The 17619-nt window shown below is 44.6% G+C and overlaps 1 protein-coding gene across 6 annotated transcripts in view; it reads left to right on the top strand.

Annotated features, from left to right (window-relative positions):
* The window catches only part of LOC119781130 (protein NLRC3-like), a 33042-nt gene extending 16928 nt beyond the window's left edge, over positions 1–16114 (top strand). For 2 of the 6 annotated variants that reach the window (XM_038281520.1, XM_038281515.1), the window contains 3 exons: positions 5109–5344; positions 5532–7311; positions 15896–16114. In XM_038281520.1, coding sequence (XP_038137448.1) covers positions 5109–5344; positions 5532–7311; positions 15896–16082 — 2203 coding nt within the window. In that variant the 3' untranslated portion in view covers positions 16083–16114. Of the gene's footprint in view, positions 1–5108; positions 5345–5528; positions 7312–15895 lie in introns of all 6 variants that reach the window. The other 4 variants (XM_038281519.1, XM_038281514.1, XM_038281517.1 and 1 more) reach the window with 3 other exon arrangements.
* Positions 16115–17619: the final 1505 nt, after the last annotated feature.

The following is a 17619-nucleotide window of genomic DNA, read 5'->3' as shown; positions in this document are numbered from 1 at the left end:
CTGTATGGAAGCTTAAGTTGAGAGTAGGAGCGAACAACGCTGCCGTCACCAATTATAGCGGATAAAACAAGAGAGGCTACGAGCACAAGGCAGCCGATACTGGGAGAGGGGGCGAGAACCGCTACCGTCACCAGGAATAAAACCAATAAACCAAAAAAGCTAACAACGTTAGCTGTATGGCAAGTTAAGTTGGGAGTAGGAGCGATAAACGCTGCCGTCACCAATTAAGAGAGCAGACCAAGGAAAAGACTGCCAAAAAGGTCGATATTGGGAGAGGGGGTGAAAAACGCTGCCGTCACCATTTATAACAAAGCAGACGATGAAGAAGGCTGCAAAAGTAGGAAATATACTGGGAGAGGGGGCGAAAACCGCTGCCGTCACCAGGTATAACACCAACAAACTAAAGAAGCTAACTACGTTAGCCGTATATACTTCGGCAGTGAAGTTATTCACACTGGGAGTAGGGGCGAAATCGCTGCCGTCACCAGTTCGAAACAAAACAGCACGAAGCTGTAGGTAAAAAGCTAAAGCCGTGAGCCGGGAGAGGGGGCGCGGACGCTACCATCACCAGCAAACAACTCACTTACCTTCCGTAATCCTCAGAATCGACCCGTTGCAGCCCTGGGAGGGCGGAGAATAACTGCAACTCCAGTCAAGAGACAGGGGCTTCAGACAACGGGGAAGTTAGCGAACCGCTTGCGAGAAGAAAAAAGGAGCAGAGCAAAGGATGACACCAGGCTATATAGCTTCTGAGTGGTCATCCGGTGTCACAGGTGTGACTCTGTTGGTATAATTACTCGAACTGCGCATGCCCGAAGGGAACATTCAGTGCTTTCAGCACCGCCCTCTGGCGGTCAGTAGGGATGAAATAGAACTACAGGAAACGTCTGACCTCTGTAATTGCAAACAAAGGCTACTGTACCAAATATTAACATTGATTTTCTCAGGTGTTCACATATTTATTTGCAGCTGTATCATACAAATAAATAGGTAAAAAGTTAGATATTGTAATTTCTGGATTTATTTTTTCCATTATATCTCACACAGTAAACAAAGGTGTCAAGTAACAAAGTACAAATACTTTGTTAAAGTACTTAAGTAAACTTTCTGATATCTATATTTTACTCCATTACTTTGTTTTCTTCCTTCCTCTGACTTCTACTCATTACATTTTCACACAAGTATCTTTACTTTCTATTCCTCACATTTTTAAAACAAACGTTAGTCATTACTCTTGGCTTCGGTTTAATGCAGAGGTCAGGGATTAGCCGTCTCCGCCGCTTCCCCTGTTACCCTGAAATCCCTCATCCTCCATCTCCGCTCCGCAGCATCCAGACCTCCTGCTCAAAGCAAAGCCTACAGCCTCCGCTGTTCCTCCCATATTGCTGAGCTCCGACTTATCCTCAGAGCTCGAGGAGAGCATGCATGATATTACCATTAAATTCATAGGAGCAAAACATGCTAAAATTAATGCTTAATTTAGTATGAAATATTTAAAAAATCCCCATCAGCATCCAGCAGATGTGCAGTTTCTGATGAGAAATCTGCTTCCTGGTCTGTTGAAGGACCAATAGTTTGCATCCAGTATTTTAAATAAACGGTGTTAGTTTTTTTGAAATATATAACAATCAAGCTCTAATTTGTAATTACTGATCTGTTACCGGATCTTCTTGGTGTTCTTTTTCCTGTTTGGTGCGATTGCAATAGCGGATCTTGACCTGGCCGGGCCGGACCATGCTTGCCATTCTCAAGCATGGGGAAAAAGCCATGCTTGAGAATGGCTTAGTCTCCATTTAAACCCAGGTTTAAAGCCTTGCAGGGCAGCCTAAAGCCCACTGCCAACATTAAGACAGAAAAAATAAGGAAAATAACAAATGATCAGTTCAGGTGTCTGAGAAAATATGGGAATCAGGAAATTGTCTATAAACCAAACTGAACGATTGTTGTTCTCTACTTCAAAAAACACTTTAGATTTTAATATGGAAATATTTTCTTTTTTTTTTATATTTCTGTATTTAAAAGTTCAATGTATAACATGGATGCATAAACACCTAATTTTATTTCATTGTTAAATTCTGTTTGATTTAATTAATTAAAAATGTCTCCAGACCTTTACTGGTTGATGATTTTCTTTTTTCGGACCCAACTGGTTTTTAATTGGTTCCCCCTGTTTTAATGTTTCTAAATCTTTATTTCCCGTTATGTGCTCCATCCAATGCAGATCATTGGCTCCACCCACATCTAGTGAAAACTAGTGTGATTGGATGAGTCATAGAACGCAAACACTCATTGGTTAGCTAAAGGAAACCATCAGAAGCCAGCAGGTGTTCTTCAAACTGCTAACGTGAATTGTCTATGCCATGCTACAATGTGGGATTCAGAAAAAGATGCTGAAATGTCTGAAAGGTCGGACACAGGCGAGAGCGTATCGGGAGACGGAGACCAACCAGACCTCCCTCATCCTTGGCCCTATCTCAGAGAATTTATAGACATAGTCCAAAAATTGAGCTTTCAGTTCATATAGTGGCATCTGGCTGTTTTCTAAAGCTTACTTTTATTCTTTAAGTAGATTTTAGAGTACATAGATTTTGCACTTTTACTTGAGTAAAGAGGTCAAGTTGATACTTCAACTTTTACCAGAGTGTTTTTAAACTGCAGGATCTATACTTCTACTGAGGTAACTAATGTGTGAACTTTAGACACCACTGAAACTAAGTCAGACTGAACTTTAAGCTGAGAAGTTCAGCTGCAGAAAAGAAGCTTCAGGACGTCCAACCAGCTCCAGGAACGTTCTCTGATGAGAGGGAAGCTGCAGCATCATGCTGCCACCAGTGCAGAGCTTGATCAGCAATCAGAGCTGTTAAAACTACTGATTGAACTCCTTTAATTAAGTACAACTAAAAAGTACAGTTACTACATTGTAGTTAAGTAGAAGAGTAAAATCATTTTTTTCCTTAAATGAAACAAAATAACTTAGAAAACTCTACTTTTCAATTCTAGGAACAGATATGAGTTCATTATCCTCCTTTTCTCCCTGTGTTGGTAGAGAAGCAATGAAATAATCTGACTCAGTCAAGTTTTGTTCTAAATTATAATTTCAGACAGGATGATAGAAACTGAACCTCAGTCCTTGATGAACAGCTGAATACTTTTAGAGATCTGACATTTTCAGCATTAAAGCTACAAATAGCATTAAAACAAAAATAAAACTTGAAACATAATCAATACGTATATTAAACACCTGCTAAAGGGGGAATAGATGGAGAATGTCCTGCTTCCCAGAATCTGATCCATCATCTGCAGTGTTTTCCAGCCTCCTGTCTTCATCCATGTCTCTATCAGGGCTTTTCTATAACTGGGATCCAGTTGGACAGATTCTCTTCTTTTTTTCCTGCATGACGAAACACTCTGGAGATAATGAGGGAAATGTTCAGTTATTTTTGTTCAAATGCAGCGAGTAAAAGAGAAAAGTCCACAAATAAATAAATACTCAACTAAAGTACAGATATTGGAAAAGCTACTTGCGTACAGCAACAAACTATTTACACTTAGTTACCTCACACCTCTGTCAACAATACCAGCAGGCAGCTGTTAGTGCATCTGCCACACAGCTGGTCGCAGACTTTGAGATAGCTTTATCATCGACAGGGTGTCTGCAGACATTTGATTTTTAATATAAAAAAATTGCATGTCTTATTTATAATTTCTTACTTTCTTACTTATAATTCTTACTTATAATTTCTCAAACCTTGCAAGAGAGAACATACAGTCTTGCCATTGCTCCTTTCTGTTCTGGTCACACAGGATTTTACAAACTACTTAAAGCCTGCAAAAAGCTGTGAAGGTTTTTCACGTACAGTTAATCAAAAACAAGTTACAGACAGCAGAAGAAAACAATGACATGTTGAATAAACCTTGAGAGGAAGGAGTCTGGCCAGAATCCTCACCCATCTGATTTGCAGGGTACATATTCCACCTAGAGCCTTTGTTATAGATCCATAGGGACTATCATTTGAGGAATAAAAGTACCAGAAACATCAAACAAACCCCTAATGACTTTTCTAAAGCCATTATATCATTTCAAGGCACAAGTGAAGAAGCAGAAAGGTGTTTAGGAATTCCTTGTAAAAGCTGTCAATGACATTAGGGACAACTTTCTAATTTAATTTAGCTAATTGTGAAGGAGGATGATCAGTGATGCAGCTTAAAGGGAAGCCATGCATGGATGGATGGATGGAGCTGAAGTTGTGTCCATTCTAGGGATGCAGGATATATTGATGTTGGCATTGGCTGTTATTCATCATTTTTATACATTAATGTTTTATGAGCCCTTTATAGAATAATGCACTAAAGGCAGGCATCTGTCTATAACTATAAATACCACACATGTACTGTGGTACTATTGTGTTCTCAACAATAGTAAAGCATTCAATAAATATATGTTTGAGCTCATTTTTGGAAAATATAAACCCTATTGAAAGCGTTCAGGTTGAGTAGCTGTAGGTCCATCAGCCCCCACCCTTAGAGCGCCCCCACCAACTTTTATTGTAAAGTTACACCCTTGGATTTGGGCCAAACTGACATAGGCATGGTGACGGTGGTGCGTGGGTCCAGCTGTCTCAATACGCCAAGCGATGCTGAGCTGCAAAGGCTGTCCAAGGCTCCTTGTGGCTTTAATTTCATATCATCATTTTACAGGGTTTTTTTTTTTTTTAGATTCTATTCAATGTTTTAAAATGCATATTAGCATGAAAGCTTTGTTGTAATGCCTGTGAGCGTGCAATGTGACTTATTTAGAGTATTTATTTTGTCCATCTCATGATATAAACATTTACCTTTTTTCCATGAACAAAAAACAAAACAGAAGAAATAATCTTATAGTACCTGTAGTTATTATAAAAACAAGACAATGTACTTAAAACCCAGACAGCATCAATGATCTGAGGTTCCATTGTGATCCAGCTTCTGATACTTTTTCTGTGATGGGCCTTCATTAACATCTGTAGTAGGACAGAACCCCCCCGACCCCCCCCCCCCCCCACACACACACACACCCACCCTCCCTGTTGGTAGTGAACTATTTCAGTGATGAACAAATGTCTCCACAGACGGAGGAAGAGGAAAAGTGTTAGTGAAGAGGAGCAGCCGTCCTGCTGTGCTCTGTGTCAAAACCTGCTGATGGATCCTGTCTCTACCAGCTGTGGACACTGGTTCTGCAGACAGTGCATTGGGTCTCACTGGGCCCAGTCTACTTCATCAGAACCCTCCTCCTGCCCCCAGTGTGGAAAAAGACCTAGAACTGGAGATGGATCTCTGACAGCCAATCAGAGCAGCTTTGCAACAGGTAAGATTGACCATCTCCAATCAGAGCTTCCTTCTATCGTCCCTGTTCAACCAATTCTGTCTTTAGTTGGATTTGAAGTTTCAAGCTTTTCAAAGTCTTTCTGAGATCAAATATTCTAAATAAATTTCTGCATTTTAATCTGGGAAATCACAAATCTTCAGTCGTCTTTTCTTCTGTGTTTCAGCAGATGTTGGTCTGCAGGAGGTTCTAGATGAACATAAGATCAGTCTGAGGAGGAGATGTGAATGTGTGACTGAAGGAAGCGATCAAACAGGAAGTAGAACCCTCCTCAACAGGATCTACACTGATCTCTACATCACAGAGGGACAGAGTGAAGAGTTTAATACCCAACATGAGGTGAAGCAGCTGGAGAGAGCTTCAATGATCCAGAACCTCCATGATTCTCCAATCAGGTGCCACGACATCTTCAAAGCCTTCCCTGACCAACATGGAGCCATCAGAGTGGTTCTGACCAACGGCGTCGCTGGTGTTGGAAAAACCTTCTCAGTGCAGAAGTTCACTCTGGACTGGGCAGAGGGCTTGGAGAACCAAGATGTCAGTGTGGTGGTTCTGCTTTCCTTCAGGGAGCTGAACCTGATCAGAGATCAGCAGCACAGTCTTCTCACGCTGCTCCATGTTTTCCATCCAACCCTCCAGAAGCTCCCAGCAGAGAATCTGGCTGATTTGAAGCTTCTCTTCATCTTTGACGGCCTGGATGAAAGCAGACTTTCTCTGGACTTCAACAACAGTCCGCTTGTTTCTGACGTCACACAGAAGTCATCAGTCAACGTTCTGCTGATGAACCTCATCAAGGGGAACCTGCTTCCCTCGGCTCTGGTCTGGATAACTTCCAGACCTGCAGCGGCCAATCAGATCCCTCCTTCCTGTGTTTCCAGGGTAACAGAAGTACGAGGCTTCACTGACGCCCAGAAGGAGGAGTACTTCAGGAGGAGGTTCAGCGATGAAGAGATGTCCAGCAGGATCATCTCCCACATCAAGACCTCCAGGAGCCTCCACATCATGTGTGGGATCCCAGTGTTCTGCTGGATCACTGCTACGGTTCTGGAGAACCTGTTGACCACAGAGCACAGAGGAGAGCTGCCCAAGACCATGACTGACATGTATTTACACTTCCTGCTGGTCCAGACCAGGAGGAAGAAGAAGTACCATGAAGGACATGAGACGAATCCAGAGGAGCTGATGGAGGCTGACAGGGAAGTCCTCCTGAAGCTGGGGAGGCTGGCCTTTGAACATCTGGAGAAAGGAGACATCATGTTCTACCAAGAAGACCTGGAGCAGTGTGGTCTGGATGTCACAGAGGCCTCGGTGTACTCAGGCGTTTGTACAGAGATCTTCAAAAGAGAGAACTTGATCTTCCAGAAACCAGTCTACTGCATTGTTCATCTGAGCATCCAGGAGTTTCTGGCTGCAATCTACATGCTCCACTGTTTCACTAGCAGGAACACAGAGGTGGTGGAGAACTTTCTGGAAAAAAAATATAGTGAAACATCAATGATGGACTTCATGAAAAAAGCCTTAGAGAAATCCCTCAGAAGTAAAAATGGCCACCTGGACCTGTTTGTTCGCTTCCTTCATGGCCTCTGTGTGGAGTCCAACCAGAAACTCCTGGGAGGCCTGCTGGGTCAGATAGAGAACAGTCCACAAACCATCCAGGAGATAATCAACAATCTTAAGAGGAAAAGAACCCAGCCAACTCCTGATGGACACATCAACATCTTCCAGTGTCTGATGGAGATGAAGGACCTCTCACTTTATCAGGAGATCCAACAATTCCTGAAATCAGAGAAAAGATCAGAGAAGCTCTCTTTGTCCCAGTGTTCAGCTCTGGCCTGCATGCTGCAGATGTCAGAGGAGGTTCTGGATGAGTTCAACCTGAAGGAGTACAAGACAACAGCAGCAGGACGACGTAGACTGATTCCAGCTGTGAGGAACTGCAGAAAGGCTCGGTGAGTCCAGATGTCTTCATTCTGATTCTGATTTAGCTCTGTTGTTCTCCTGGTTCTTCTTCATGGTTCAGTTGCCTCAGGATGTTTTTGAGCCTTTAATTAGAACCATGTTCTTCCCTGCATCATCTGCAGAATTTCTAGGCTTACTGTGTTCAAATCCATTAACATTATTAATCCTCCTAATTTAACTCTTCATACCCTTTGTCAATTCATCCCTCCTTCTTCCACCTCTACAGGTGAAGCATGTTAGAAACCATCAGTAACCTTGAGGCAACAAGTCTTCACTCTTTAGAGTATCCTCGCTGTGACTAGACCTGCGCATTTCTGGTCTTTTGGGTGTGTCCTGTTTAGCCAGTATTGCTCTGGAAATCAATGTCCTAAAGCTAGCTAGCCCAACAGCTTTGCTTACACAAGCAGAACAGTATGACTTGCCATAAGGTTCTGCTTGATACTTTCATATTAAACTTTGAACATTATTTAGGAAGTAAAATCATATCAAACGATCATGGAAAGGAAGGTGAGAGAGAAAGGGGGGATAAGAACTAGCGGAGAGAGAGACAGAGACTAGAAAGATGTGGATGAAAAGAGAGAAAATAAAACAACGTTTAAACGTTTCCTTTGGAGGAGTTCTGGATGGAGAATATTGACAGACAAAAACTTTTTTTTTTTTTACTTCTTAAATGCTAATATTTTTTTACAATCTTGGTATAATTCCTGCTCTAAGTGGGTTGCTCTGTCGGCTAAAGGCACATTTTAGTGGCTCTATACTCCAGTTTACGATTAATCAATTACTAAATTAGTTCACGATTATTTAAATAATTTGTTAATATGATTAATTGTTTCAGCCATAGATAAAATACATGAAATTAGCTACACAGAGTAACTACAGCCCAGATGTACAACTTCTAATATTAATATTTTAAATGCTCAGTGTCAGTTCCTCTTCTAGTTCCAGTGCACATGTAAATACAATACATTTATTTTCCGTCCCTTGGATGTATTATTTTGCATGATCCAGAGAGAGCATATTAGATAAAAAAAAATAAGAGTGGGTTTTACCTCTGCACAATTCTCTATCTTCAGAAGAAAACACAGGATAAATCCACATATTATAGACTATATTTGGTTAAACAGACACTGTCTTAGTTGCAGGTACATTTAAATGCAATCCTTTTCAAAGTGGAAAAAGTCCTAATTCTACATTCATCAGAGCCAGTTATGCTTTACATATTGATAAACAGCATCTAGAGCATGTAGTGCTTATAAGATTTGTATTAATGTAGCAAGAAATGCTGCTGTTCTCTTTAAACAAAATGAGCCCTGAAGCTCACATTAAGCATAAAAAAAGAGCATGCATATTTTTGCAAAGGACCAATGAAACTGAAGAATAGTGTCCCTACCAAAGTTGAAATCAAACCTACGCCCTTGTCTAAACGAAATGTATTTTTGTTTACAATTCTGTATAAAAAATAAATCTGTCTAAGTCATTAGTAATTATTGGCTTTTATATGCTTATAATAACAATGAAAAAAGAAAAAAAAAAGAAAAAAAAAAAGAGTTTAGCACTTTTTCCCAAAGTAAGAGTTGCAGTGTGAACTAGATAAGGTTATCTGTTTATCCTACTAGTTTGGAGGCACTACAGTGATCTATAGCGTAGTCATTGTTCATTTTATACTTAATCTAACAATAAAATAGAGCTGACATTTGTCATTTAGGCTTTGGTAAATTCCTGAGAAAAGTATTTCAAATCCAATAAATGTGATATGAAAGACATGAGATGAGATACACATGAAATGAATTTGATAATAATTCACCTCTCCTTGGTGATGCTTTTGAATCTTTTCCTCTGATTATTTTGCAACTTTCAGACGGTCCCTAAAAGCAATTTCAGAGGAGTGAGCTCTGCATAGGGTTTAAACATTTAATCATGAATGCTTATTACACTTAAGCCCACGCAGTACTTTTTTATAGTGGGCTAATACTCTTAGAACCCATGTTGCCATACAAGGCTTATAGAAGACTTTTCCTTTTTTTGGCTTAGACAGATTTATTTTGTCATTGTGTATACACAAATATAAACAAAAAGAAATTTCATTTAAAACAGCTCTAGACAATTTCATTTATTAAAGTGCAGCCTTGAAAAACATTAATAAATGCATAAAAAAATAGTAAATATAAATATGACTGTATATTTACAGTTCTACAGTTTGTATTTTTTCTATTTTTTATTTTTCATGAATAAAATAACCCATTTTACATAACAGTTCATCAGTGTGATGGCGGTGGGGAAGAAGCTGCTGCAGAACCTGCTGGTCCTGCATTGAATGCTGTGAAGCCTCTTCCCAGAGGGCAGCAGGGAGAACAGTCCATGGTGGGGGGGTGAGGGGTCATTGATGATGTCACAGGCTCGGGACACACAGCGCTTGGATGAAATGTCTTTAATGGAGGGAAGAGGAGCCCCCGTGATCCTCTCTGCTGTTCTCACCTTCTTCCAGTCTGAGGCGCTGCAGCCTCCACACCACACAGTGAGACAGCTGCTCAGAACGCTCTCTATGGTGCTTCTGGAGAAGGTGGGGAGGATGGGGGGGGCAGGTGGGCTCTCCTCATCCTCCACAGGAAGTCCAAGCGCTTCTGGGCCCTTTTGACCAGTGAGGTGGTGTTTCCAGCCCAGGTGAGGGTGTCTGTGATGAATGTGGTGCTGCTGACCACCTCTACAGCTGAGCTGTTGATGAGCAGTGGAGCGTGGTTAGGCCGGCTCTTCCTGAAGTCCACCATGATCTTCTCCACCTTCAGGATCAGGCTGTTATCTCTGCACCACCAGCTGCTCCACCTCCTCTCTGTAGTCCAGGTCGTTGTCGTCTCTGATGAGGCCCACCACCGTGGTGTCGTCTGCAAACTTCACCATGGGATTGGTGGTGAACCTGGGGACGCAGTCATGTGTTATCAGGGTGAACAGCAGGGGGCTCAAGACGTAGCCCTGAGGGGAGGGGCTTAGACTGATGACATCAGAGGTGTTCTGTCTGACCCGGACTGACTGAGGTCTGTTGGTGAGGAAGTCTAGCAGCCAATAGCAGAGGGGTGTATTGAAGCGCAGCTGTTCCAGTTTGCCCATCAGATGCTGTGGGATGATGGTGCTGAAAGCTGAACTGAAGTCCAGGAACAGCATCCATCGTGGGTGTTCTTCTCCTCCAGGTGTGCCACGCTCAGGTGGAGAGCAGCAGAGGTGGCGTCCTCAGTGGAACGGTTCCGTCGGTAGGTGAACTGGAACGGGTCGAATGTTGGCGGCAGACTGGAGATGATGTGTTCTTTAACCAGCCTTTGGAAGCACTTCATCATGATGGGAGACAGGCCGCTAATCATTGAGGGAGGTGACCTGAGGCTTCTTTGAATTATGGAGGAAGACTTGAAGCATGCTGGGACAATGGATTGGTCCAGCCAAGTGTTAAAAATGTCTGTGAGGACACCAGCCAGCTGATCTGCACACTCCTTATACACCCGCCCAGGTATTTTATCAGGCCCTGGGGCCTTTCTTGGGTTGAATCTCCAAAGAATGTTCCATATGTCAGGTGTGTCAAGGCAGAGTGCCTCCTTTCCCTGATGGAGAACACATTTCATTGCTGGAGCGCTGCTGAGTGCCTCAAACCTTCCAAATAAGTTAAGTCTATTTAGGAAGTCATCATCTGCTACTTCTACCAGGGGGGAGGGTCTGCTGTAGTCAGTTATCGCTCATATGCCTAGCTACATCCTCCTGGTGTTGCTGGCATTGTGGTAGAGATCTTGGATTTTCTGGCTGTGGCTCTGCTTTGCTGATCTGATGGCAGGGTTCAAGTTGGATTGCGCTGTCCTCTGTGCCTCTCTATCACCAGACTTGAAGGCTGAGTTCCATGCTTTTAGCGATTTCTGAAACTCCCCATTCATACAGGGTCATGAGTTGATATTCTTTGTGATGCTGACGTCCTCAATGCATTTGTTGATGTAGGCTGACACAGTCATGGCATACTCATCTATATTAATCTTGTTCTCATTTATTGCTGCGGCTTCGAACATTTTCTAGCCAGAGCATAGTCCCCTCAGTCCACACCCTCACCTGCTTTACTGTAGGTTTAGCTCTGATAAGCAGGGGTGTGTATGCAGGTATTAGCATAACAGATAAGTGGTCTGAAGAGCCGAGGTGGAGGCGGGGGGGCTACTCTGAATGCATATTCTGGCCAAGGAAGAGAGATGGTTTAAGCAAGAGGTTAAGGAAGCCATATTTGTTAACCTGTGATCTATAATAAACCAACTTGGTGTTAAAATGGGCTCACACCAACTCTGACCCATCTGCACAGATAGGCACTTTTTGGACACAGGAAACTTCTTGAACCGCCACCTTAACGTGGTGGAGGGGTTTCGGTGCCTGGGTGATCCCAGAGGCTATGTTGTCGGGGGCTAAATGCCCCTGAAAGCGTCTCCCAAGGCAAACAGGCTCTGGGTGACAGGCCAGACGAAGAGCAGTTCAAAAACCCTTATGACGAGGACTAAAACGAGGCACGTGACGTCGCCCGGTACGGCGGAGCCGGGACCCCACCCTGGAGCCAGGCCTGGGGTTGGGGTTCGTCGGCGAGCGCCTGGTGGTCGGGTTCTTCCCCGCGGGACCCGGCCGGGCCCAGCCCGAAGGAACGACGCGAGGCCATCCCCCAGTGGCCCCACCACCTGCAGGGGGAACCATGAGGGACCGGTGCAAAGGGGATTGGGCGGCAGCCAGAGGCGGAGACCTCGGCGACCTGATCCGCGGGCGCTTAAACTGGCTCTGGGGACGTGGAATGTCACCTCACTGGCGGGGGAGGAGTCAGAGCTTGTGCTGGAGGTGGAGCGATACCAGCTAGAAATAGTTGGGCTCTCCTCTACACACAGCCAGGGCTCTGGAACCCAGCTCCTTGAGAGAGGCTGGACTCTCTTCTACTCTGGAGTGACCCGCGGGGAGAGGCGGAGGGCGGGGGTGGGGGTGGGGCTGCTTGTCTCCCCCCAGCTCAGCCGTCTCGTGTTGTAGTTCACCCCGGTAGACGAGAGGGTCTCATCCCTTCGCCTTCGGGTTGAAGGGAGGACTCTGACAGTTGTTTCGGCCTATGGGCCGAACGGCAGTACGGAGTACCAGGCCTTCTTAGCATCCCTGGGGAGGGTGTTAGAAAGAGCCCCTCCCGGGGATTCCATCATTCTGCTGGGAGACTTCAACGCCCACGTGGGAAACGACAGTGACACCTGGAGGGGCGTGATTGGGAGGAAAGGGCCCACAGCTCTGAACCCGAGTGGTGTCTCATTATTGGACTTCTGTGCAAGTCACGGATTGTCCATAATGAACACCATGTTCAGGTATAAGGATGTCCATCGGTGTACTTGGCACCAGGACACCCTAGGCCGAAGGTCGATGACCGACTTTGTAGTCGTATCTTCTGATCTTCGGCCGCATGTCTTGAACACTCGGGTGAAGAGAGGGGCGGAGCTGTCCACCGACCACCACCTGGTGGTGAGCTGGATACGCTGGAAGAGGAGGAAGCCTGAAAGACTCGGCAGGCCCAAACGTGTAGTGAGGGTCTGCTGGGAACGTCTGGTGGAGCCCTCGGTCAGGAACGTGTTCAACTCCCACCTGCGGGAGAGCTTCTCTCAGGTTCCGAGGGAGGTTGGAGACATGGAGTCCGAATGGGCTGTCTCCTCTGCCTCCATTGTCGATGCAGCTGCCCGTAGCTGTGGCCGTAAGGTTTGCGGTGCCTGTCGTGGTGGCATTCCCCAAACCCGGTGGTGGACACCGATAGTAAGGGATGCTGTCAAGCTGAAGGAGGAGTCTTATCGAGCCTGGCTGGCTTGTGGGACTCCTGAAGCAGCAAGCAGGTACCGTGAGGCCAAGCGTGTCGCGGCCCGGGCGGTTGCAGAGGCAAAATCTCGGGCCTGGGAGGAGTTTGGAGAGGCCATGGAAAAAGACTATCAGTTGGCCTCAAAGCGATTCTGGCAAACCGTCCGGCGTCTCCGGAGGGGAAAGCAGTGCTTCACTAACACTGTTTTCAGTGGGAGTGGGGAGCTGCTGACCTTGAAGGAGGATATTGTCGGGCGGTGGAAGGAATACTTTGAGGATCTCCTCAACCCGACAGACACGCCTTCCGTGGGGGAAGAAGAGACGAGGTGCTTGGGGCTGGATTCGTTCATCACCCAGGCTGAAGTCACCGAGGTAGTCAAAAAACTCCACGGTGGCAAGGCTTCGGGGGTGGACGAGATCCATCCTGAGTATCTCAGAGCTCTGGATGTTGTCGGGCTGTCATGGTTGACACATCTCTTCAACATCGCGTGGAGGTCGGGGACAGTCCCCCTGGATTGGCAGACTGGGGTGGTGGTTCCCCTCCACAAGAAGGGGGACCGGAGGGTGTGTTCCAACTATCGGGGAATCACACTTCTCAGCCTCCCCGGAAAGGCCTATGCCAGGGTGCTGGAGAGGAGAGTCCGGCTGATTGTCGAACCTCGGCTGCAGGAGGAGCAGTGTGGTTTTCGTCCTGGCCGTGGAACGGTGGACCAGCTCTACACCCTCTGCAGGGTGCTTGAGGGTTCATGGGAGTTTGCCCAACCAGTCCACATGTGTTTTGTGGACTTGGAGAACGCATTCGACCGTGTCCCTCGTGCTGCCCTGTGGGGGGTGCTCCTGGAGTATGGAGTCGGGGGCCCTTTATTAAGGGCCATCCATTCTCTGTACAAGCGGAGCAGGAGTCTGGTTCGCATTGCCGGCATTAAGTCGGACCTGTTCCCAGTGCATGTTGGACTCCGACAGGGCTGTCCTCTGTCACCGGTTCTGTTCATAACTTTTATGGACAGGATTTCTAGGCGCAGCCAAGGACCAGAGGGGGTCTGGTTTGGGGAACAGCGGATCTCGTCCCTGCTTTTTGCGGATGACGTAGTTCTGCTGGCTCCCTCCTGCCAAGACCTACAGCGTGCGCTGGGGCGGTTCGCAGCCGAGTGTGAAGCGGCCGGGATGAGAATCAGCTCCTCCAAATCCGAGGCCATGGTTCTCGACTGGAAAAAGGTGGCTTGTCCCTTTCAGGTTGGAGGAGAGTCCTTTCCTCAAGTGGAGGAGTTCAAGTATCTTGGGGTCCTGTTCACAAGTGAGGGAAGAATTGAGCGGGAGATCGATAGACGGATTGGTGCGGCTGCTGCAATAATGCGGACGCTGCACTTGTCTGTCGTGGTGAAGAGAGAGCTGAGCGAAAAGGCAAAGCTCTCAATTTACCGGTCGGTCTACGTTCCTACCCTCACCTATGGTCATGAAATCTGGATCATGACCGAAAGAACGAGATCCCGGATACAAGCGGCTGAAATGAGCTTTCTCCGCAGGGTGGCTGGGCTCTCCCTTAGAGATAGGGTGAGGAGCTCGGTCATTCGGGAGAGGCTCAGAGTAGAGCCGGTTCTCCTCCACATCGAGAGGAGTCAGTTGAGGAGGCCCAGGGGACGACCCAGGACACGCTGGAGAGACTATGTCTCTCGGCTGGCCTGGGAGCGCCTAGGGCTTCCCCCAACAGAGCGGGAAGAGGTGTCTGCGGAGAGGGAAGTCTGGGAGTCTCTGCTTATTCTGCTGCCCCCGCGACCCGGTTCCGGATAAAGCGGGAGACGACGAGTACGAGTACGAGGAAACTAGAGACTAGATGGTGACTGAGGTGCAGAACTCAGGACAGATTGTATCATGATTTCTCATTATTTTCTGCATTTTCTATAATCATAGATCTTCTTTGTGCTGCCCTGCCACAGACAAAGGTTAATAAAACAGTTTATAATCAAAATGAATGTCAGCTCAATGTTTAAATGTTTCTTCACCATCACACTCTTCTCTCAGATTGTTTTGCAGCAACATGTGGAGCATTTATTGGCTAAACAATCAGAGATGCTGTAGGTCCACAGCAGAATGGACTTCCTGCTCTCAACAGTTTCTGCTTGATGACAGATATCAAGTATTTTCAAACTAAATGGCTCAAGTCCAGAGTGTAATGTCAGCAAACCGAGTCAAAAGTTATTATAAAGGAACTAAAGTCTGACCTGAATCAGAGCAGTTTATTCTTCTCTCTAGATTCACCAGTAGTTTCCTTCATGCAGCTCATTTGATTTAATCCCATCATTTATTACAGTTAGGGCTGAAATAATGAAGATAAATCAATTATTTAAATAATCATCAACTAATATAGTGATCAATTAATCATTAACTGGAGTATAGAGACTGTAATACTTGTTTTTAGCAGACAGAGAGACCCACTTAGGGCAGGAATTATACCCAGATTCTAAAAAAAACAACAAAACAATATATCTGCCAATCTGCTCTATCCAGAACTCCACAAGTGGAAAAGTTTGAGTTTTACCTGGTTTAATTTTTTCTGTAAGAAATCTTTGGCTATATGATTATTAATCGATTAATGGAAAAAAAATAATCGATAGATTAATTGATTTTCAAATAACTATTAGTAGCAGCTCTAATTACACTAATAAATTTTCACTGTTTGCTCATCATGTTTTAGTCTGTGTTTATCATCCAGATTGTCTGATTTCATTAGAACTGACTTTATATCTCCTCTAATCACAGACTTGGTGGCTGTTCTCTCACTAAGACTGACTGTGAAATCGTGGCCTCAGTTCTGAAGTCCAACCTTCATCTGACTGAAGTGATAATAGATGAGATCAGTGGATGGAAAACCTTTGGAGACTCTGGAATGAAGCATCTGTGTGAGATTCTGGAGAGTTCAATCTGCAAAGTGAAGAAACTGAGGTGAGTTTTCTCTGTTTATTCAAACGTCATCATTCACTGACAATTTAAATCTGATTTTAAGCCATTTTATTCTAATATATTCTCTTTATAAACAGCTGCTCTCTAAATGTCAGAATATAATTTAAAATACTTTTAAATTACAGATTAATTATTTTCCTGTCATACATTCTAAATATTAAACTTTATTTTCCTGTTCTCTGAACTTTAAAATTATTTCAACTAATGGAAAAAAATGAAAAAAGGTATTGAAGATGTTTCTCCCTTTATTTGGGAAAGATTCAGATGACAAGATGAGATAAGAGAGCTTTATTTCTCATTTCTTATCCATATCTTTACATCTAGTATGGTGTTTGTTTCCTCTAAAGTAGAACCATAACCACAGACATGTTGGAACAGTTATAATGATATAAGATTATCTAATTATTATTATTTATAGTGATTTATAAGAAGACGACAATTACAAACATAAAAAGTGGACGTCTGGAAGCAAACGCAGTAGACGTTGCATCAGAGCCCCTCTCCCACCTTAATCTAAAAAATCCAGTTCAAAACCTGTTAATATGCTCACATCGAGCTGTAAAATATCAATATAGATGCTCAAATCTCAAAACACAGCGCGTGCATCGCCCACCAGACTCACTAACAGTGCTTGTATTATCAATTTTCTGGAATTTTCCACAAAAGAGAAGATCTTAGGAGAAGTTTGGGCAAGATCCAGGCAGGCTCTTCAAATATGCTGTAATGGCCCCAACAAGGGCGAGGTTGTCCCAACAACTGGGTTTATTAGAGTCAGAATGAGCTGCTATTCCTGAAGCTGCAGCTCAGGTCTCCAAAAATCAAAACTGGAACACACAGCCGATCGTTTCATTGCTAAACCTGCTCTCAACTCTATCTACCTCCGGGCCTGGAACTGCTGCTGCCCTGATCCCCCCCCCCCCACACACATCACATGACGGGCCTATCACATGTGTGCAGGAGTCAGCAGAGTCAGATAGAGTCCTGCCCAAGATCTTGGCTAAAGAAACTCCCTCCCCAGCTAGACCATTGGTGGGAAGTCATGGAGGAGATTCACTCTATGGCAAAACTGGCATATATTTTATATATAAAAGGACATTCCCACAACAAAAGCTGGTTTAAATTACTGAGATACAAGAGCAAGGAAGCATAACATCTATAATGTTTTTTTTTCCTTTTTCCCATTTAACTATGAATCAGTGCCCCAAGTTCTCTGTGTGTCGTATCTTTCATTGTAATTAAACATGTTACCTAAAGAGTATAAAAAAAGGAAAAATAAAAGCAATAAAACCCTGATGGCAGCAGCAGGTTCCTCCTCCTCAGCTTTGTCCTGAAGCTGCTGTTCTGTTGGACCGGGTCAGAGAGAACCTGTCCTCTTTAATCTGACAGCTGTCAGAGAGGGTTGGAGCCATGTCTCTGTGAGCCAATGATGCTTCATCAGGGGACTCATCAGGAACCTTAGAGCTGATTCAGAGTTCCTCCATCTTGGTTCTGATGATCTTATATAACCCAATATTATCGGTGTA

This window comes from Cyprinodon tularosa, unplaced genomic scaffold (assembly GCF_016077235.1).
Source record: "Cyprinodon tularosa strain WSP-4 unplaced genomic scaffold, ASM1607723v1 ctg1710, whole genome shotgun sequence".
Lineage (NCBI taxonomy): Eukaryota > Metazoa > Chordata > Actinopteri > Cyprinodontiformes > Cyprinodontidae > Cyprinodon > Cyprinodon tularosa.
This window is presented reverse-complemented; position numbering and strand designations above follow the sequence as displayed.